This window comes from Arvicola amphibius, chromosome 12 (genome assembly GCF_903992535.2).
Source record: "Arvicola amphibius chromosome 12, mArvAmp1.2, whole genome shotgun sequence".
NCBI classification, from domain to species: domain Eukaryota; kingdom Metazoa; phylum Chordata; class Mammalia; order Rodentia; family Cricetidae; genus Arvicola; species Arvicola amphibius.
Genome location: NC_052058.2, coordinates 58,821,575 through 58,843,293, shown reverse-complemented (window position 1 = coordinate 58,843,293; position 21,719 = coordinate 58,821,575). Strand labels below are relative to the sequence as shown.

Below are 21,719 nucleotides of genomic sequence, written 5' to 3'. Positions count from 1 at the left end.
TGTTGTGCATCATAATGTAAACACTAGATATGTAGAATATGTGATATGCAACCTCCAGAGGGGTTGAGACCCACAGGTTGAGAACTGCTGTCCTGAAGAATCCTGTAAGATGTGACATACTTATCTCAGACAGAGCCTCACCCCCAAGAAAGCATATTGAGGGCTTTGAGGGCTGATCCAAGACTTTCCCCAAGGCTCTGATGTATGTTATGTTCCTTGTCTAAAACCAGGAACATGTTTGGCAGAGCTGGGAATGGTCTGATGTCAGGCCTTTGAGGGATCTGTGGCTTCAGATCCGGAGAACCAACCTTCCCACTCTGTCCGACTGTGGTTATGAGTTCCAAGGCCGCTGGGTACTCAGTCTGTAATGCTCCCGATACACCTGTGTTCCCTTTGTGCAACACTGCCTGAATAGCTTCCTGCTGACTTCTTCCTGTTAGCTGAGGAAAATAGAAAGAAGCTTAAGAGAACTTCACCCCCGCCATCCTTCCACCTGCAAGCTTTGTGTTTATGTTATTGGTACTTCCACCATGTCTCTAGAGATGCTGTCCAACCAAACTGCATTGACTTGAGACATTTGGAATCTGGAGCTACCTGTAGGCTGTGTAGAGAGTGATCCGTGGTTACAGCTTTGATGAGTCACCTGTCCTGGGATGGGCCTTTTGGTGGGACAGCTGCATTAGTGGCATCTCTGCTCCCTGTAAGTATGCCCTCATTCACACTCCCATTAGGAATCCCAATAAAACCTCATTGGTTCACCAGGTTGGACTCTGGTACAATCTTTACTTTGGTCTGGTTGTGTGTGTGTGTGTGTGCATGCATGTGTGCATGTGTGTGTGTGTGTGTGTGTGTGTGTGTGTGTTTTCTCCTCAGTAAAAGTCCATGCAACGTCATTATTGATAATAAAACTTCCTATTGGGTCTTTCTCATTAGCATGCAAACCTGCTAACTCCCAGACAAAACTATTTGACTCCACCCTTCCCTACTACCAAGTAAATCAACAAAAACAGTTTGAAAGGGCTGCGTCTAGGGGCTGGGACAATGGCTTGTTTAGTGGGTAAAATGTTTGCTGTGCAAGCATGAATTAGGATCCCCAACACTCATTAAAAACTGGGCACAGCAGCACATGTCTGGAATGCCAGTGTTTGAGGGATGGGGAAACAGTCAGATTCCAAGGGCTTGTTGACCAACCAGTCTAGCAGAATCAGTGAGCTCCAGGATCAGAGAGATCTTTTCTCAAAAAATAAGGTGAATGTCAGAGATGGTGGTATGCTCCTGGAATCACAGCATTGGGGAGGTAGAAGCAGGCAGATCTCTGTAAATACAAGGCCAGCCAGGGTGACATAGTCTCACACTAAACAAGTAAATAAGGTGGAAGGCAACTGATGAAGATATCTGATGTTGACCTCTGGCTGCCTACACACACACACACACACACACACACACACACACACACACACACACACGACTATAGGGGCACACCACACCCACCCACCCACGTCCATGGGGTGAGAAGAGAGGGATAAAGAGAAAATGTCATGCTTTCATGGCTTTTAGAGTTGCTGATGTGGAATGTATTACTCTGTTGTATTTCTCTCTGTACCTGAGCTAGCATTTTTCCATTACATCTTTTTTCTCCCCTGTTCACGTGGAGAGTTTTATTGACTGGAGTGGGAGGGGAGAGAGAGAAAGAGAGAGAGAGAGAGAGAGAGAGAGAGAGAGAGAGAGAGAGAGAGAGAGAGGTTATGCAAAGGCCTGTCTGCCTCTTCAGAGGAATGGCAGGGAAGAGCCCATTATATCTTTTATTTATTTATTTGCTTTGTATTTTTGGCGTTCCAACTACAATATATTCTAGACAGGTTCTTCTCTGGTCATATCTCCTGGGGATTCTAAATGCTTCTAGTTTAGATGCACCAGGCAGATACAATGTACACAAACATACAATCAGGTAAGCACTCATATACATGAAATAAAAATAAACCTTAAAAGATAATGATGTTACTAAAAGAATGATTAAAACTCCCCCACACAAAGGAAACGTAAGGGGAAAAGAATAAAAGTGTTGGGCTAGATTCTTTCTGGATCCAACATGTGTGTGCTAGCAGGGGTGTAGGGAAGAAGGTCAATAGAACTTGTAATTTTGGATAAGTAACCAATATGTGCCTCAACAGGCTTCGCCTAGTGGCTTCCCTTCTTTATGTACTAGTGACCTCTGCAGGTTGCACATAGCATTGCAGTGTATGAGGTCTGGGCAGGGTTTCCCATCTCCTGTAGATTTCCTAGGTTGTTGAGTCCAAGTAGTAGTAGTAGCTAACATTCCAGTTGTGGGCAGGGAAGAGAGAGACGGAAAAGCAATTACAGCCCTGAGAATTGATGTCTTTGTACTTTCAAAACCCACTAAACATTACTTACCCTGCTAGAGAGATGGGCCAAAAGATGTCGCATGATCTAATTGCAGATTTGGAGTTCTCTGGACTCTACAGTAGTTGGTGGCTCCAAAAGTTTGTCCACGGGCTAAAGTCAGACTCTGGATTATCAGTCTCCAGTGTTTTTCTCAGTTGACGAGGTCTGATCCTAGACACGGAGGGTGGGACTTAGACACTTCACTTGCTGAACGGGGTTGATTCCCTATGATTTCCACTTTATCCACTTGTCAGCATCCAGCACAGCCATCATCAACTGTTTCCCGAGTTGTCTCACACTGGAGCTGTGGCAGATTGTATTTATGGTCTCTTACTTGTGACTGTTCCCGGGTCTCAAGTCCTTATCAGTCTTAGGCCAACAGGTTCCCTCTTGAGGACTCCTTTCCACTGCCGACCATCCTGCCAGACACAGCACTTGCTGTGATACTGCAACTGGGTTTGAGGTGTATTAAAAACTATGATTTGTCTTGTAAACTAGACCCGGTGTCTGCACAAGGCTGCCAGGTTTACCCTTTGCATGATGTTTCTGCTTCCCTTCCTGCATTCTGGGAGCCTGGCTGGTGCAATGCTGTCTTCTGTTTGGCTTTTTTCTTTTTGGTGGAGGTTCCTGGTTTCTTTCTTTCTTTTTTGGAGCCTGTCCTGGAACTAGCTCTTGTAGACCAGGCTGGCCTTGAACTCACAGAGATCCGCCTGCCTCTGCCTCCCGAGTGCTGGGATTAAAGGTGTGCGCCACCACCTCCCGGCTATTGCCCGCCTTTTAAGTCAACTCTTGGCTAATAATTTTTGAGAATTTCAAACAAATATACAATGCATTTTTTATCCTATTTGCCCTCTGCTACTCACCTAGCTCCTCCTGGATCCACTCCCCAGTGTCATGTTGTTTTTAAGCCATGGAGTTCAGTTTGTACTTGCACTCACCTTCTTCGGCAGTCTGTGAATTCTGTTTGCTTAAGCAACCCTAATATAGTGGCCCCATGTTTGATTCTTTTCTAACTTTCATGGTTAATCTTCTCATGAGAAGTGTCCTTTTTGAGCTCCAGTGATCGGAACTTTCTTCTTGATCTATGTTTAGGTTTTCTCCAAGTATATTCTACAATGCTGTCTTAGGTGTCAAGTTCATTCATCTCTTGGAATTTTCTTATTTTTCTAAAGACTCCAAGATAACTTGCCTGGATATAGTAATCTTGTCAGTTATTTATTCTGAGCTTAAAATCAATACTTTTAGGGTGTCTAGTGAGGTAATGATGCAATAACTCTAATGAATTTGTCTTTGTTAGCTTGTTGCTTCTTCAGTTTTGAAAGTTATTAGCATTAAGAATTTTAACTGTGACATGGAGAGTTCCTTCCTTTGGTCTATTTGGAGTTTTAAATTCCTCTAAGTGTCTATATTTTCCTAAACTTGAGAAACTTTTTGTTACTATTCCACTGACCATGTTTTCCCTCTCTACTAGACTCATACTAGACTCATATTTGGTCTCTCAAGTTTTATTCCAGAGGTCTTGAAAATCAGTTATGATTGGCAGTTTTCCTTTATTGCTATCAGAATTCTTCAACTTTGTCTTCAATCCTTTCTACCTGATCTACTGATTTTTTTTTTTTTTTTTTTTTTTTTTTTTTTTTTTTTTTGAGACAGGGTTTCTGTGTAGCCCTGGCTGTTCTAGAACCCACTTTGAATAACAGGCTGACCTCAAATTTAGAGACCCACCTTCCTCTTCCTCTATGTTGGGATTAAAGATGTGTACTACCATTGTCCAGCAATTCACCGAGTTTTAATCTATTGAGTCTTTGTTTTCAATGATTTCGCCTCCCAAATCCTTATCTGATAAATTTCTCATTCACATCGTTACAGGTCTTATTTACTGAGTTGTTTCCTCTTTGAGATCACTAATCAGCTTTTTCAATTAGGCTGTATTACCTGGCATTTCAGTCATTCAATATTTAGATTCAGAATATGAACTTACAATTTTTTTGGAAGGATCATTTTGCTTCTTCTCTCTTCCACTTTACAACTTTGCTTTTTTGTTTTTTGGGCAAATGTTGGTTTGGGTATCTTTTCTGGTTTCACATGGATCTTTTTGATAATTTTCTACTAAGCACATTTTTCTGTATACACCTATATAATGTACTGATTGTACTCACACATGCACACTGTTCTCTGGTATACACTCCCTTTCCTTTTGAACCCCTTCTTCCTACCTAGTTTCCCTGTACACCATTAGTGGAAGAAACATCCTCCCCTAGTTCTCCAGGAATGGGTAGGGACTTATGGGTACTCCTTTTCCTGTGTTGAGTCCAATCTCTCTTATACAGTTATAGGTCTCTGTATGGGCATTCACACATCCTTCACTTTGATCAAAGCACCCTCCATTGTCCCAGCCCTATTTAAGCCTTTCACACCTACAACCCACCTTTGACATTTCCACATCACACATGGAGATCTTCCTTTGGGGCTTCAAAGTCCACTTACTACTCAGGAAAATAAGCCCCTGTAGCACAGTTAACTGAAAAGGCCACAGTAAGAACACTAAAATAGCCCAAGTATTTATCGGATACACTAGGAACTAAAAAAGGAACAGAGAACAGGAAGAGGAAAAGAGGAAAAATATATGGGATAAAGAAGTGTAGAATAAGAAACATACAAATCAGCAACAAAACAGTATTTCTTCCTTGTTGAGATGGACAGATATGCTTCTATTTATGCTTGGCTTTTTTTGTTTGTTTGACGGACAGAGACAATCATTTTCTCGGCTAGATTCAAACTAGTCAGAAAAGGATTTATTTAACTGTTTTGTTGTTGTTTTGTAGACAAGGTCTGTTGATGGAGGACTCTCATTGGTTAATAAAGAAACTGCCTTGGATCTTTGATAGGACAGAAAATTAGGTAGGCGGAGTAAACAGAACAGGATGCTGGGTAGAAGGCAGTGAGGCAACTGCCATGAAGCACATGCCATGCCTCTCCTCTCTGAGACAGACGCCATGGAGCCAGCCACTAGGTCAGACATGCTGAAACTTTCCGGGTAAGAAACCACCTGGTGGTGCTACACACATTACTAAATATGGGTTAAAGCAAGATGTGAGAATTAGCTAATAAAAGGCTGAAACTAATGGGCCAGGCAGTGTTTAAATGAATACAGTTTGTGTGTAATTATTTCAGGGTATAAGCTAGCCAGGCGGCCGGGATCCAGGTGGCAGGAACGCAGACCGCAGCTCTCACTACAGTCTGTGGAGACTCCAACTCACAGACATATGCCTGCCTCCAGAAACATGATGGGGTCTCAAGGGGAGCAGAGGTTCCTTTTACAGCTGGGAGAGTGGTTTCATTGAAAGAGAGAGAGGGACACAACTGTTGTGAGGAGGGATGGTGATGGGGGTGGGGAAGAGTGGCAGTGGAGCCTTTTCAAAGCCATTTGCTCAGCAGTTCCCCTGAGAAACCTGGGATCAATCCTCAGAATAAGACCTTACTTGGGAGAGTGGCCTTAAGTTGCACACTATGAATTTCTTTTTTGTTCAACCTAGTGCTTTTGACAAAGTGTGATGTCAGGTACCACAAGAGCTGCTTAACTCTGACCAACTCTGCAAGTGGTGTTGCATAATTCAGGTTATGGGATCTGGGTTAAAGATGCAGCAACATCTAAACTGGCATCAATCAGTTAGCCAGAATTCATCTTCAATTTTATTTTAGCAGAGCACCAGGACTGTGGAGCTGCTGAGTCACCTTTTCCTCAAAGCCCTACTGATGGACTCTCCCTTCCATTACCTACTATTTATTTTCCTTACCCCCATCACCATTTTTCCTGATCTGTGCCCACTACTGCACTACTGTGCTCTTCCACACTACACACACCTGGCTCTGCGGTAGATTCCTGGAAACACAGGAGAATGCACCACTCCACATTTGAAACTATACAATGCACTTCATCTTGAAGGCCTTGAGTCAAAGGCGCCATACCGAAGCAACACATTCTTGCACTTGGATAATACTTGTTCTTTTGAACTAAGGTTTGGACTAATTGATTACATAATGGAAAACTCAATGGTAATAAACTATGAAATACAATGCAAAGGTAGCACAAGAAAAAGCAAACAAAAACACGGGTGAAAACATACCCAGACAGTTTCATTCTGGTACTTTCAACTCACAATCCACGATATCCCCACTTAACCTTTCACATCTTGCCTCCAGCCTGAAGTTTAAGGGTACTTTTAAAATTTACATAATGAAAATAACTTTTCAAATTATACCTACCCTCCTCTTATCCTATTACTCTTTCATAAGCACATTTTATTAAGTGGGAAAAAAACAAACCCAAAGATCTGTAAATTACACTAATATCATTGGCTCTCAGCCTTCCTAATCCTTTAATATTTGTTGTGGTGACCCCCAACCATAAAATTATTTGTTGCTACTTTTTAACTGTACTTTTGCTACTGCTATGAACTGTAATGTCCTAGGCAATGCCTGTGAAAGGGTTGTTTGATTCCACAGGTTGAAGGCCACTGACTTACACAAAGTTAACACTTTCCCTGCAGGTCTACCTGGGCAAAATTATCAGTGGTGCTCTACACATCAGAGTAGCACATACTGGTGCGCAGACACAATGCAAGCTATACAGGTTTCTAACCTTTTAAATTTAGGAAGATTAAACTTAATATGCAAAGTAGCTGTGACTGAAGTAACATAGTAAGAAGGCAAACGTGATATAATGACTGGCTCTTTGTCAGGGTTGCTAACCCTCTCACCATACTTTTCCCGGTCCCTTGGATTAACCAGAATTTTAATAAAACCACAGACCAGAAAACTCAGTCAATGTCTGAGTATTCCACAATACATTATTAATAACTTAGTGACCAACTCTGCTAAAGGTCTGTCTAGAAATCACATATCGACATATAGAAATAAACAAAATCTCCCAGAGCCCTAATCCTGAGAGCTAGGATTCAAGGCATGTGCCACCATGCCCAGCTCTCTAGGTGGCCCTCCTCTGCTCTGGCCCTAGGGTCTCATACAGCCCAGGTTGGGCCTCAAACTTGCAACCCAGCTGAGAATGACCTTTATACTCCTGGTTCTTCTTTTGTTTCCATCTTCCAAAGTTTGATTAACTTGAGAACAGAGGCCATAACTATTACCCTCCACAACAATACTGACACTGAATAAGCCTCAAAATTCTTGTAACTCATGCAAAATTCAGATCACAAAACATTTTTTTTTTCCTCTACAGTGTAAATGCATTTTTTTTTTTTTAAAGACAGGGTTTCTCTGTAGCTTTGAGCCTGTCCCAGAACTAGTACTTGTAGACCAGGCTGGCCTGGAACTCACACAGATCCACCTGTCTCTGCCTCCTGAGTGCTGGGATTAAAGGCATGCGCCACCACCAACCGGCATGTAAATGCATCGATTATGGTCTTTGGTACATTAACAAACTTTGCTTCAGATTTTGGAATGGATTAGAAGCTTCAAGATTCATTATTTAGAGAATACTTTATTAGTTTTTGTAATCAAACCCACGTAGATAAGACCTTACATATTTAATACAGTGCGTTACCCCTGTACAAATGGGAAAAAAAATTAAGTTCAACATTTCTAGACCAATATGGCTGTTAATTTCTGTACAATGCCAACTCAACACAGTAAACTGGGATACTTTTTTCCAAAGTTGACAGCACAGCTAAAGTTTCCAAAAATTCAAATTATATATATGTATATATATATTTATATTTATATAAAAAGACCAATAATAGCAGTATGTTATGCATCAATAGCAGCAACAGCTTTTCCAGGTTCTGCAGTCATTTGAACAAAATTGTAGAGACATCCAGCACACTCCACTTAAAAAAAAAAAAAAAGTAAAAAACAAAATCCCAGAAAACGGCACAGTTCTTTTACTCTTGTGGTACCTGGCACCATTTTTTTTTTTTTTAATTAGCTTCTCAATCATCATCTGGAAAGAAAACATTCTGAGCAACATCATTAAAAACAGCTCTGATAAAGCACGGTCACTACTATGTATCATAAAGCAGGGACAAGCTATTTTACATTCAGAGGTATGATACAGTGCTGTCCTACATCTACAATACTGGAAGATACAATTGAAAAGGCAGGATTTGAGACTTGATTCTACTTTTCCAGCAGAGGGCCCAAAGGATGGTATGACACAGCTCTGTAAAGAAACACACTCTTAGATACGATTTCGTTTCACTAGTGGCACAGTTCTAATGATTCATTCTTTCCATGAACATCAGCTAAAAACCGTTATTAAAAAAGAAAAAGAAAAAAAAAGATTACCCCTAAAACAAAACTCTATAACCACTGGATTCATATGAAAATGACCTAGTGGAGACAAGCAAGACCTCACCTTACAAACACTTCATCAAATGTGTTATGCTTGAATGGTGAGACCTCCAAAGAAGGAAGGAGATGCCAAGTAGTGCTTCAAAGCTTCAGATCACAATCAAAACACAGCATCATTTTAAACAGAAGCAGAAGCCAAATGTTGCTCATTTGAATATACTCAAGGATGCTGACATCAATATTTAATCGTCTTCTCACTCATCCAGGAAGGGGAGATCAGTTACTTCTGTACTTTATTGTGTTCAACCAAATCACCATGTTACAAAAATAACAAGCTGCCGTAATAAAAAATAAGGCTCCTCTATCCAGCACCAGTTAGCATCATTTTACTTGCAAGCCTAGAAATGCCATAGACACATCCAAAGAACACAAGGGAGCAAAAGAACCACAGCTGATATATCAATGGGACCACTCAGTTCCTAACTTTGTGGTATCATTTTCCTCCTATTTCTGGTTTTTCATTTAATCATAAAGCTCCTTAGATCTAACTGTATGCACTTATAGATGTGTGCACATACTTGTATATAAACTGACTGGAGATGCCTGTCAACCAAACAAATGTTACATAGTAGGTGCAAGCCTGTAAAGCCTCATCTTAACTGGTGTAGCAGCTCTATCAGCGTAAAATGCTCTGCCCCTTGTGCACCTTCAAGCTCATCACAGGATAATATCACAGACCATTTACCGCCGAGGCTGCTGGCTTTGTTTGACATCATTTTCCCTGTCCACCCACCCACAATACCCCACAATAAACCAAAGCTTTTAAGATTTTGTTTCTTCGGTTTTGATCGCCTGAGGTTTGATTGGTCCAGTTCTGACAGGCTTGGTGGTTATGGTGGGTGCAGGGGGTGGCTTTTCTTCTACTTTTTCCTGACAGGCACCAGGTGGGTCAGTCAGTGTTTCAGGAGGTTTACTTGAATCATTGTCCACTTTCTGGGCTTTGCCTCCTATCTGTTTGCTCTGTTGCTGTTCAGAGAAGAACCGTTGCGTGGACTGAAGAACCTCTGCTCTCTGTTTTGCCTTAAAAAATAAGAAAATAAGAACTGAAAATACTGCAACATCACCTAACATTACCAAAGCCTGTCAAATCAATCTCAGTTCAAATTTTTGTACCAGTCACAAAAATCAGTTTTTCCCTAAGTTGGTTTGGCCCCATTGATCTTTCAGTTTTTAATGCATAGGCTTCTTTCTATCTTCTATGTAATTTTAAAAAAAATTCCTGAAGCAAGACCACCTCCCACCATCTTTCTAGCATCTGCCCTCTTATAAACAATAAAATACACATTGCTGCTGGTTCCTATTTTTTTTTGGGGGGGGGGGGGGGGCAGCTCACTGATACTAAACTTTATTCAGGGAGTCTGCTTGCAAATCTGAAAACATACATGTAATGTAACACTTAAAACTTCTAGTTATCAATATGTGGTCTACAATAAAATGAAAAGGAAGCACTTATATTGTGGCATTACCAACACCTAGGACCAAATGTCTTGTGGCTGAGTCCTCTTCCCACAGCTCTCTTCTGCAGGGGAAGAGCATCAGAAATTAGTAACTACAACTTCACTTGATCACTAAGTTCTGATAGCTCCTACCACATTCTGAGCTGGTAAATAATCTTAGTTTCATTGACTACGTGCCCCAAAGAATATACTTACGTTAATCTGTAAATTATAGTACTGTAATATATACAATTAAAACTTAGCTTTCTACCCCTCTTGCACATAACAAAAACAACAACAAAAACTCCTTCATGTTCTACGGGTAACCAACCTATGCTATCTAAAGATCTAAAAACAATTTAAGAAATTTTTATACTCCTATCCCACTAATAATATTAAGCTCTAATGACATTTCTAACATGAGAAATGCTTTAAAATTAAGTGGGAAGTAGCCAGGAGCAGAAGGCTACACAATCTGCAAAGCTTTGGGTGCTAGTGCTTTTAGTAGTAACAAACAGATGGAAACCTTTGGCACAAAGCCTAGTAAAACTAAGTGATGTGCCATAAGAGTTCTCCTAGAGTGTAGTCTTTAAATTTGATTACTCAGCATTAGAAACACAAAGGATATCAACCAAGAAACTTAATGAGCCAAATTCTTTAATTAGTATTATCACAAACTTGTTTCTAATTCAGAGTAAAGCATCACTGTGCACATTTTGCTGCTTGTAAGCACTAATCTTTATTCTAGTCTAATCCATGTCGTGATTAAATAAGTAAAATCATTTTTCTTAAAGTCAACCCTAAAGTAATTACAGAAACAATCTCTAACTGGTTATACAAGCAGATGGGTAAAATTTATGCTGAGAACTGTCCCCACACAGACTCCTAAAGGCCTCAGCAAACCCAAGTTTATTTGTGCCTTTTATCATGAAGGATCCCAAAGTGCTTTTCTGAGTTCGTCATCTATAACTAAGTGCATATTCTGGAACATAACCACCTCAGGTGAGAGGCAAAAAAAAAAAAAAAAAAAAAAAAAAAGTGGAAAACAGTTTTGAGATTACTCAAATAACTTATGAAGAAATAAAAATCAAGATAGCTAACACGTCTTACCCATTTTAAAGTTCACAAAACCATTATTATGTATTATACTTGGTTGGGGGAGGGTAGGCCAGGGAGGGAAGGGAAAAAACAGGGAAAGAAATAAAATGGGATAACCTATAAACAATCCATATTACATCTTTTAATACTTAAAAATATTGCATCCAAACTCAGATCTCCCTCAAACACGTATTTCATAAGCAATACATTTGGATAGTTTAAATGTTAATTTGATTTCTGACTATAGTGGCAAAAAGAGGTTCATAAAAGGAGGAAAAGGTAAGGACGGAAGGGAGAAAAAAATGGGGAGGGGCACACAAATAACAGTAGTTAGCTTGGTTAAGTCTGATACAGACAATGAATGCCTGGATATATGGTTATGAATCCAGAGGCATTTTAAGACATGGTTCAGAGACAGATTCTTGCTCTGGTGGCTGTTAACACTGTACTAACCTTCATATCTTGTTCAGCCTTCAACGCAGCCTGGGCCTGATTACCTCTGACTCCAGATAGTGATCCACAAGGACCCCTGGCTACATGTGGCAAACGAGCATGGCTCATGAGGCCTGTGGTCAGCGGAGGAGGCATCTGACTGGCCAGTGCCATTGGTGGCCTCTGTACAGGCGCTGGGAAGGTGTTAGTATGTGGGGCTCTTACCAATGGAGGGACCAGGTTAGGCTGAGAGAGAATCTGAGTGAAAAAACAAAACATAAAACATTGAACTGTTAAAAAAAAAAAAAAGCCAACCAGACTAGGTTGGCTTATCCCAGAGTAAATCTGTGCCCATTCTGCCAGTCAAAGTTTTTGGATCGTGCCATTCCATTAATAAGGACAAAGAACAAACAGGCCATGCTTACAAAGTTTAACAAGAAAAATTAGGCAAAGCATGCTATGGCACTTCAGCTGCAAATTCTATGGGGGAAATAGAAGGCTATAAATAATTAGGACCATGGGGTCTTTAATGGAACAACTGCAGAAAAGCACACTTCTAATCTAAACATAATCTGAAGGCAAAATAATAGTAACTTGACAAATGTGTTTCTTAAGAACCAATTCTAGCCTAAGTTATCATTCTTAGTCTTCAATATGATCAGTAAGGGAAGGAGAAGCAAACATATCTACATATAACTTAAAACATTCAGAAAATTCTTACTTCAACTACACAGATAGCATAAAAACAAAAACCCACGTTAGGCCTGGAAAACTTAAGCACTGGGACCCTTCACTGAAAACTTCTTCAAAAAAGACAAAAGGAATAGGACTCAAACTGTCAGAGCTGTGTGGGGAATCTTGAGTATTGCTACTGTCTGCTTTAAAACTAAACAACTACTGCCTCTGTCTATTCATAAAAATAAATGACTACAGCTGAGCAGTACACATTCACTGTTAAACCAGACAAGTTTTCATTCAAAGGTGCACATCTTAGCTGGGTCACCTATGTTATGATTATAAAACCACAACCTTAGTCAGATTAGCCACCACTTTACAACACTAGGCTCATTCTCCCTCGGATCTGCCTACCTGGGGTGCAAACTGTGCAGGAAATGGTTGTGTCATTCTCACTGTGGCAGGGGCTGACTGGAACTGCTTCTGATAAACAATGCTGTTCATTTTGCTAGACTGGCTGTTTGGACTTGTTGAAGTAGCCCTTGGAAAAGAAGTCACTCGTCAGTAGAGCAGTGCCAAGTAATGCTGTTAGATTTTCAAAGACAGTTTCTTTTGTATTTCTATCACATTTAGTTGTTAATTGAAACAAACAAAGCTCAATGGTAGCACTATTAAGAAAAGCCAAGGAGAGACAGAGTTGTTACACTTATATTAAAGGATCTTCTAAAATACAGGCTTAACATTGTAGATAAAATTTAAAATAATTGTCTTATTCACTTCTGCTTAACATGGGACTGATAATACATTAGGTGATAAACAATTGAATTCTCAAAAAATTTTCAATTATTTTTCAATTTCCTAAGCAAATTTACATGTCCATCTTACCGGAATGGACTAGACGTTGGTGTGGTGCTCCGACCACCAATTGGAGGTGTCCCTGGTTTGATATCAATGCCACTCCCAAAGGCTTTTAGTTCCATTTCAGACATCTGAGAAAACACACAAAATAAAGGTAACATTCCTTTAACCCTGTAAGCTAAGTGTTGTACTTAGCGTCCTATATGTGACTAAACTATAAAATCCCACAATTAGTTTCAAAATTCAAAGTCAAGCGAGACATACTAACATTTCTATAAAAAATTCTGAGTTATTAGACAAAAACAGGGAATATTTAAAAAGTAGCAAATAATGTAAGAAAAACACAAGCACACATGCATGTAAGGTTTTCTGAGGAGTTGTAAAAACTGATGTTTTATTAATATTATACATTAGTTGTATTATTTATTTATTCAGTGTGTGCACACTTCCTCACCTTAAACATGGAGGTCAGGACATTTTGTGAGTTATCAGTTCTCTCCTTCAACCATGAGTCCCTGGGACTGAACTGAGGTCTTAAGCCTTGGCAATGGGGAACTTTACCGGGAGTCATCTTACATCCCTTTTACAGTTACATCTGTTTTATTGTGTGTGCATACCTATGTTTTTGTGTATGCCATGGCGTACATGCATTTTATTTTCAGAGATAACACAAGTACAACATACACATCTCTTATCTCCAAATACCTACAAGCAGCAAATCCTTATATACACTAACAAATCATCACTCACCTTCCCTGTAGCTGCCATCATGCTATGCTGTGCTGCAGCAGGGATTAGTCCTCTGAAAGGCTGGCTTACTTGTGCAGGACGGCTCAGGCTCGGAGCCTGTGCTTGTGGTGTTGTGTGCTGTAACTGGGGCTGAAGAGTCTGAGGCAAAGCAATGAGAGGCTGTCCCGTAGATCCAAAATTAGTCAAGGAAAGCTGAGATGCAGGTAAAGGTACTGTAACCTACAAAAAGAAGCAAAGAGAAACTGTAATCATTTGCTTATAATTATTGTGTGTGTGTGTGTGTGTGTGTATATATATATAAAAATGTATACACATAAATCTTCAAATACTTTTAACAATAAAAAATATTTTCATCAAATTCCAGTCAACATCTTTAGTTAAGTATTTCTATTTTCTTTGTCCTCTTTAAGATAAGATCTCACTATGTAATCCTGGCTGGCCTTGAACTCACAGAGATGCCTGTGTCTTCCAAGTGTGGGGATTAAAGGTATGAATAACCACACACAGCCCTATCTCCATTCTTGTATTAGAGGCCTGGTGACAATATATGGCAATACACTGCTCAACAACAGGGACCAGTCTTAAGAAATGCGGTGTTTGGTGACTTCATCACCAAATGAACATCAAGATTACAGATCTGTATATGCTAGCTGTAGTGAAAAAAACTACATTAAATGAAATGATGACTAACTTTGAAGATACTCACAGAGCACATGTCAAATAAACAATATACAATTTAAGTAGCAAAAGTTTCCACCACCAAAACTGCTATATTATTTGCAAGTTTGGTCAAAATGAGTGTTCTTAATAAAAAGAACTTTTTAGTTTTCATACAAAAAGCTTGTTTGTAAGATATTATGAATAGAATAACAATGGCAAACCAAAGGATTAATGACTCACACTTCTCTAGCCTTGTGTCATGTGTAATAATGTCAGAAGAGGATATTCACTTCCCATTGAAAATCTAATTGTATCCATACAGTTAAAGGTGCTACCCTTATTGCCACTCTTTATAGCACCATAGTATTATATTAACCTGTTTATAGAGTCTTCTCTCACCTCTAACACTAATAGGTATATCACTTATTATATTCTTGAAAAAATGGTTTTCAAACTTTCATATTCATGGATTTTTCTCTTATAAACTATTAGATGGAATCTCAGTTGTTTTTTTTAAAAAAAGATGTAAAAGTAAAACCAGAATTAGAGGTGGAGGTATAGCAAAGAGCTGGTTGTTACAGGACTGAATGAAGCACTGTCCACTTCTAATGGAACCCCCAGAACATTTCAGTGAAGTTTGAAAACCACCTCCTCTATCTTGGTTCAAGAAAAATTAAAAAAAAACAAACAAACAAAAAAAAAAAAACAAAAGCAATACAAAGAATAATATAAAAAAAATTGAGGAAATTTACCATGCCATAGTTTACCTGCTGGAGAGCACTTGGTGATTGGGCAGTGTTATAGAAATTTGTCTGACCAGGCTGCTGTACTTGTCCAGAATAAAGATTTGAGGCCTGGGTAAGATTGGCTCTTGCCTAGAAAAATATACAAGAAAGCAGAAGAAAAACTGAGAGGGAAGTTCCCATGCAATCTGTATCAACATGATCATTCTAAAAAGGAAGATCTTAGCTGGGTGTGGTGGTGCACACCTTCAGTCCCAGCGCTTGGGAGGCAGAAGCAGGCAGTTCTCTGAATTTGAGGCCAGCTTGGTGTGTGTTTCAGGATGGCCAGGGATACAGAGAAAGAAACCCCAAACCAAAAACAACAGAAAAAGATTTTTATGTGCTTAAAAGAATCTGAATTAAATAAACAAAAGCCCATTAAGAACACCATGAGTAAGCAAGCACTCCTTACCTGAAGAAGATGTGTATCAATCAGCTGAGAACTTCCTAGTCCTGATGCCTGCCCCAGCTGATGCTCATACAGTATAGGGATAGGCTGAGTATTTGAAGTCTGCTGAAAGGCAAGACCTGATTGTGCCTTGGCAAGCTCCTGGTGCTGGACAGCTGGGAAGTTGTGGATAGCCGTACCAGAAAGGACCACAGAAGGCTGCGACAGACTGCTTTGCATAAAAGGTGGCTGTGATCTATGTACGTATTAAGCAGGAGGTCATGTTATTCGTAAATTTTATTTAGAATTTGAAAAACTTAAGAACAAGATAGTCAAATGACCTCTCTAATTAGTAATGAAGCAGAGAAGACAATGTCTGTGGCCACTTGTTTCAAGACTGTAGTTCTGCACGCACCAAAATTTCTCATACAAAAGCCTACTCTTAGTAACAACAGTTTACATTTTACCTCTTAATTATGATAATGATTCAAGTTTTACATGTTCACTACAAAACTTAGAGCTAACTTAGTTTTCTCTTTGATGTATATATATGATGACAAACACTGACACACAAACACACTCACGGTCTAAGACCAATGTGAGTCACCATGCCTAGATAAGAGTAGCTCAAGACAGCTTCCCACAGGTTATGAAAACTTTATCTGAACGATGCACAAAACAAATGAAAATAAGGCCTAGCTGAAATCACCAAAGACAGGGTTGTAACAAATAATGAACATGCTTAATTGTTCTATAACATGGTACCCTATGGTTTGGGAAAAAAGGAATTAGCACTAGATACTACATAATCCACAATTATAATATAAAAAAATATAGCAAATTTTAAGGCACTTTACCTATATGGCTGAATTGAAGAACTAAATAATTCCTGAGCCTGGGAAACTGCAGGTCCAGCTCCCAAACTCAGCTGGGCTTGATGCTGCCCTTGCAGTGGGGCATAGATAGGAATTGGAATCTGTTGAACTGACGTTGGCTGCAATAACAAAAAAAAAAAAAAAACAAAAAAAACAGTGCATATATAACAGGCGCAAACTTCACACATGAAATCACAAGACTGAGAAAATAAAAATAAAATTTCAGACATAAAAATAAAACACTTATGGTATATATCAACTCCCCCTTTAAGACCAGTTTTCTTTTTAACCTATGACTTACTCCATACTGGTAACTATTAAGTTCTGGTAACTTGGGGAATTAAAATATTTTCCAAGTTTTGCTAACAGCCTATCCACAAGATAATCCAAAGTGGAATTTTAAGTAAATGTATTACTAAGAATTTAAGATAAACTTTTACAACCACAGAAGTGTCAAGAAATAGGATTAAGCCGGGCGGTGGTGGCGCACGCCTTTAATCCCAGCACTTGGGAGGCAGAGGCAGGCGGATCTCTGTGAGTTCGAGGCCAGCATGGTCTACAAGAGCTAGCTCCAGGACAGGCTCTAAAAAAAAAAAAAAAGCTGCAGAGAAACCCTGTCTCGAAAAACCAAAAAAAAAAAAAAAAAAAAAAAAAAAAAAAAAAAAGAAAAAGGAAATAGGATTAAAATGTTTACCTGAGAGAGGCCTGGTTGGAAGCCCTGTTGCTGAGCCAGGGATGGTGGAGCCAATCGTGCATGCTGGGTATTAAATAAATGACTTGTGTCCATGTAGAAGGCTGGGATTTGAGCTTCAGACCATCAGGGGAAAAAACAAAACAAAACAAAAAAACAGTATTGTCTAAATTTCAGAATTTTTCAAGTAGTAAACCAAATTGCTGATAGCAACAAAAAAGATTTTGTAGCTGATTTCAAATGTAAGCCCTCTGAAACTGAACAGTTACAGAAAAAGTAGAAATGTACAAAGACATAGAACTTCTAGAGAGAAGTGCATGCCACTAACACTGTAAAACTGGTACTACTGGGTCATATAAAATAGATACCCACATGTTCTCAATTGGCTGTGTATTGGAAGCATTTCATACAAAAATTGAACCTAACCCCTGAACCAGCAAAGCCACTCTAATTTTAAAAAAACTGACTACAATAGGGTAACATATTTCAAAACAATTAGTATTTAATACTAATTAAAATGTTTGATATAGATTTTAAATATACAAATTTTGTGATTTACTGTTTTTGTGTAGTAATATGCATACTATTTTTGTGGCTATTATACTTAATAGTCAAAGAAACACCCTTAAACTTATCAGACAAATCAAAATTTTTATTCATAAAACAGTCAATATACATTAATACACAAATCTTGGAAGAAAGAACTGACAATTCATACGCTTTATGCATTACTAGTAATCCAGTATCTTTAGATATTAGATGTTAACATGCTAACTACTAAAAATCCTCTGACGAATGCCAAGAAAGAGCTTCACTTTCTATTATTCAAAATTTAAACAATCAGTGAGTTTAAGCGTTTTTGATGACCACTTTAACAGTCACCAAAACACTTTTAATTTTTGCTGTTCTTAACGTTCTCTTTACTAAGAACTTTTTAAGTAAGAGAGTTTGGTGATTTTAGTGAAATAGAAAGACATGCACAAATTATTTTGCAAAGTATAAGACTAATTTATCATAAATGTACAGGACAAAAGTAGAGACACACACATATATATCATTTCTAAAAGTTCCAGAGTTCTTGTTATGAGGAATAGGATTCAAACGTGGAGAAAGACACAGATATATCCATTCTAAAAGTTCTAGAGTCTTGTTATAAGGAATAGGATTCAAGTGTACAAAAGGACATATTTGGAAAGCACATGCAAAACAAAAACAAACAAAAAATCCCACAAGCTTGAAAGGGTTATGAAGAAAAAAGCACAAGTCTTCATTCCTGTAACCAAACCTAGAAATATTACCTGCTGCCGACTGAGACACATAAACTTGTGGACTCTGCTGCTGCTGGGCAATAAGGGAAGGCATACAGCTTAACTGTGAAAAATGACTTGCAGAAGGTAGGCTGCTTGTCTGCAGTTGTTGGGGTTTTACTTTACAGATATTAGGAGGGTCCGATGTGGTTGTAGATTTTGTACTCAAAGAAGAGGTAGTGTAAGTACCGGCTCCTGTATTTGAAGAAGGGAGAAAATACAACATGTTTATTCTTCATACTTATGTTTCTGGTTCTATGGGTCCTATGGACATTAAGTATTCCAGCAACCACAAACCAAAACTATTTGAGAAGACTGGAGTGTCTCAGGGGCTGGCAATGGAGTTGAGTTGTTAGAGGTGCTTGCCTAGCATGCACCGTATCCCCAGCACTCCATTGGTGTGGGAGAATTGTCTGTAATCTGTCAATCATGTTTTAAATAAAACGCTGATTGGCCAGGCAGAAAATATTGGCGGGAACACCAGACAGGAAGTAGAAATGATGTAATGAGAACAGGAGAATTCTGGGAAGGAGGAAGCTGATTCCTGCCACTCCTGCCCAGACCACCGAAGCAGCAGGATGTGATCTGCAACCACTGAAAAAGGTACTGAGCCACTTGGCTAACATAGATCAGAAAAATGGGTTAATCAAGATGTGAGAGTTAGCTAGTGAGAGGCTAGAGCTAATGGGCCAATCAGCTTTATAACTTAAAGAGATCTCTGTGTTATTTCTTTGGAGCTTGCAGGCTGTGGGGTACCAGGCGGGACAGAAACCCAAACAAGCAGGCCTAGCTGCCACATGTTACACTCCATAAACCAGTCATGGTGGCATGTGCCTGTATAGCACAGAGTTCCTGTGATCTCTAAACTCAGGAGATGAAGGCAGAATCATATTCTCATTTACAGAGAGTTACAGGTCAGTCAAGAATACAAGAGTCCTTGCCTTGAAAAGGAGAGAACAGACACAGGCACACACAAAACCAACAAAAACCCACCTCCCCACAAAACAAACAAAAAAACCCAACATCAAAAAACCAGTCATTTCTCCACAAAGTATGGACACACTTTTGTCCTTGTTACTATTTGTTCAACTAAACAAGCAGAGGTAGCTAGACCTAGAGAAAGGAGGTCACTCACTGGATTCCAAAGAAAGACTGGGGAACATTAAAGCCATCCTACCCCAATCTTGTATGTTTTATATTAATTCTACTGAAGTCTATGAAAATTCAAGTTAGTCTATTAAGATGTCTTAATGGACAAATGGGTAGTGAGGAACGACTGGACAAGCTCTAAAGAAAGAAAAAGATACAATTGGGCATTGTTTGGCACAGCATTACAATACAGGAATCATCTCTGAGGCCTTTTCTTTCATTTCCTTTCAAGACAGTGCCTTCACACTTGCCTAGATTGTCCTCAAATTTCCAATCTCCCTACTTCAGTCTCTCAAGTGCTGAAAACACAGGTGTGTGCCACCATGCCTACACTGGGTTTGTCTAAATACACCAGTGGTGGACTGAGATCTCAAAATTAGCACACTATGTAGCATAATATGGAAAAGCAATACCACACAGGGTATACATTCTATCCATTTCCCACTGCTGTGGAAACATCAGGGAAATAAACTTTGTTTTTAACAGAAACAGCATGGTTGCATTTAGGAAAAGTAAAAAGGACATGCTATCCTGGAAGTCAAGAATTTGGAAACCTTTGCCATTCTTTGTTTTGCTATCAAGACAGGGTTTTCTGTGTGTAACAGCCCTGGCTGTTATGTAACTCGTTCTGTAGACCAGGCTGGCCTTGAACACACTGAAATTCTCTTCCTGAGTGCTGAGATTAAAGGCATGTGCCACTACCACCTGACCCTTTGCCATTCTTTAAGAATGGCAAAGCCTCTAAGTCGGTAGTTGTGCAGAACTGCAAGGAAGGATGGAGCTCATTCGAAGTCCAGGTCCTACTTGAACAGCACAAACACGGCCACCTAACCCACCATTAGATGTAGCTCACTCCATTAGCACCATTAAGCCAGGTATATACTGGGGGAAAGCTATGGAAATTTATATTTCTCAACTGGGTTTTAAATTACTTGGATATATTAAAAATGACAACAAAAAGGTGAACTTAAAAAAATCAGGTACTTTTTTTAATCAATGAGGGAGGATGCAGCAAAATGTTTTCTAATAAGCAATCAATAAAATATTCACATTAAAATTCTGAGAGACAAATAAGAGGACAGGCAAGAGGAGAGTAGTTTTCCTAAAGAATGACCTTCTGCTTAGGGAATGGGAGTGCAGTTCAGAGGTATAGTGTTTGTCTAGGGTACACTAGACAACTATGTTCACTCTTCAGTGCAGCACACAAAATAGGTATGTAAGGAAAGCTACAACAGCTTCTACCTGATAATGATGCTGTGGGAGTGACTGAAGCAACAGGGATCTGAGGCATCGATGCACTGGAAAAAGAGTTGTAATTAGCAGTGCTTGGTCCACTGGCACTACTGCTGACTCCACTCACAATTGGAGGTGCTGTAGAAGTGACTGGAGACCCTTTTTCCCTTAGATTCGGAGAATTCTCCCATGCCTTACGCGCAGACTCCATCTGCAACAAAAGAGTCTTCTGTTAAAGCAAGCAAACAAACAAAAAACAAAGACTACATCCTCTATATGCCAGTATATAGATTTCAAATAGTGTCAGAGAGCTTAAGCTTTTTACTTGCTCTCTCACCCTAAGGGCTATTATTAGTTTAAAACAGAATTTCTTGAAAGCTTTAAGAAATGCACAATTAACTATAGCTAAAGCATTTATCCAAACACAAATATCCCTACTAATATAATAAAAACACCTTTTCTCTCTCCATTCCTTTTAAAACCAATACTTCTGAAATACAGATGGCAATGTAATAGGACAAAATTTTAGGCTAGTATACCGTCTGTAGTGATTTGTATTTGTGACCCTGGTTTACTTGTATTGTCATTTATTAAAAGACAGAATTGCATCTTC

The 21,719-nt window shown here is 39.2% G+C and overlaps 1 protein-coding gene across 15 annotated transcripts in view; it reads right to left on the bottom strand.

The window, feature by feature from the left end:
• Window positions 1-8,466: 8,466 nt before the first annotated feature.
• Prrc2c (proline rich coiled-coil 2C) overlaps window positions 8,467-21,719 on the bottom strand; it is a 69,250-nt gene continuing 55,997 nt past the window's right edge. For 4 of the 15 annotated variants that reach the window (XM_038348756.1, XM_038348762.1, XM_038348759.1 and 1 more), the window contains exons 25-35: window positions 21,110-21,317; window positions 18,716-18,916; window positions 17,421-17,533; window positions 16,709-16,845; window positions 15,876-16,107; window positions 15,434-15,556; window positions 14,022-14,240; window positions 13,299-13,402; window positions 12,828-12,954; window positions 11,760-11,996; window positions 8,467-9,792 (exon numbers count right to left, since the gene is read on the bottom strand). In XM_038348756.1, the coding sequence (XP_038204684.1) occupies window positions 9,535-9,792; window positions 11,760-11,996; window positions 12,828-12,954; window positions 13,299-13,402; window positions 14,022-14,240; window positions 15,434-15,556; window positions 15,876-16,107; window positions 16,709-16,845; window positions 17,421-17,533; window positions 18,716-18,916; window positions 21,110-21,317 (1,959 nt within the window). In that variant the 3' untranslated portion in view covers window positions 8,467-9,534. Of the gene's footprint in view, window positions 9,793-10,086; window positions 10,292-11,759; window positions 11,997-12,827; window positions 12,955-13,298; window positions 13,403-14,021; window positions 14,241-15,433; window positions 15,557-15,875; window positions 16,108-16,708; window positions 16,846-17,420; window positions 17,534-18,715; window positions 18,920-21,109; window positions 21,318-21,719 lie in introns of those variants that run through there. The other 11 variants (XM_038348763.2, XM_038348764.2, XM_038348768.2 and 8 more) reach the window with 9 other exon arrangements.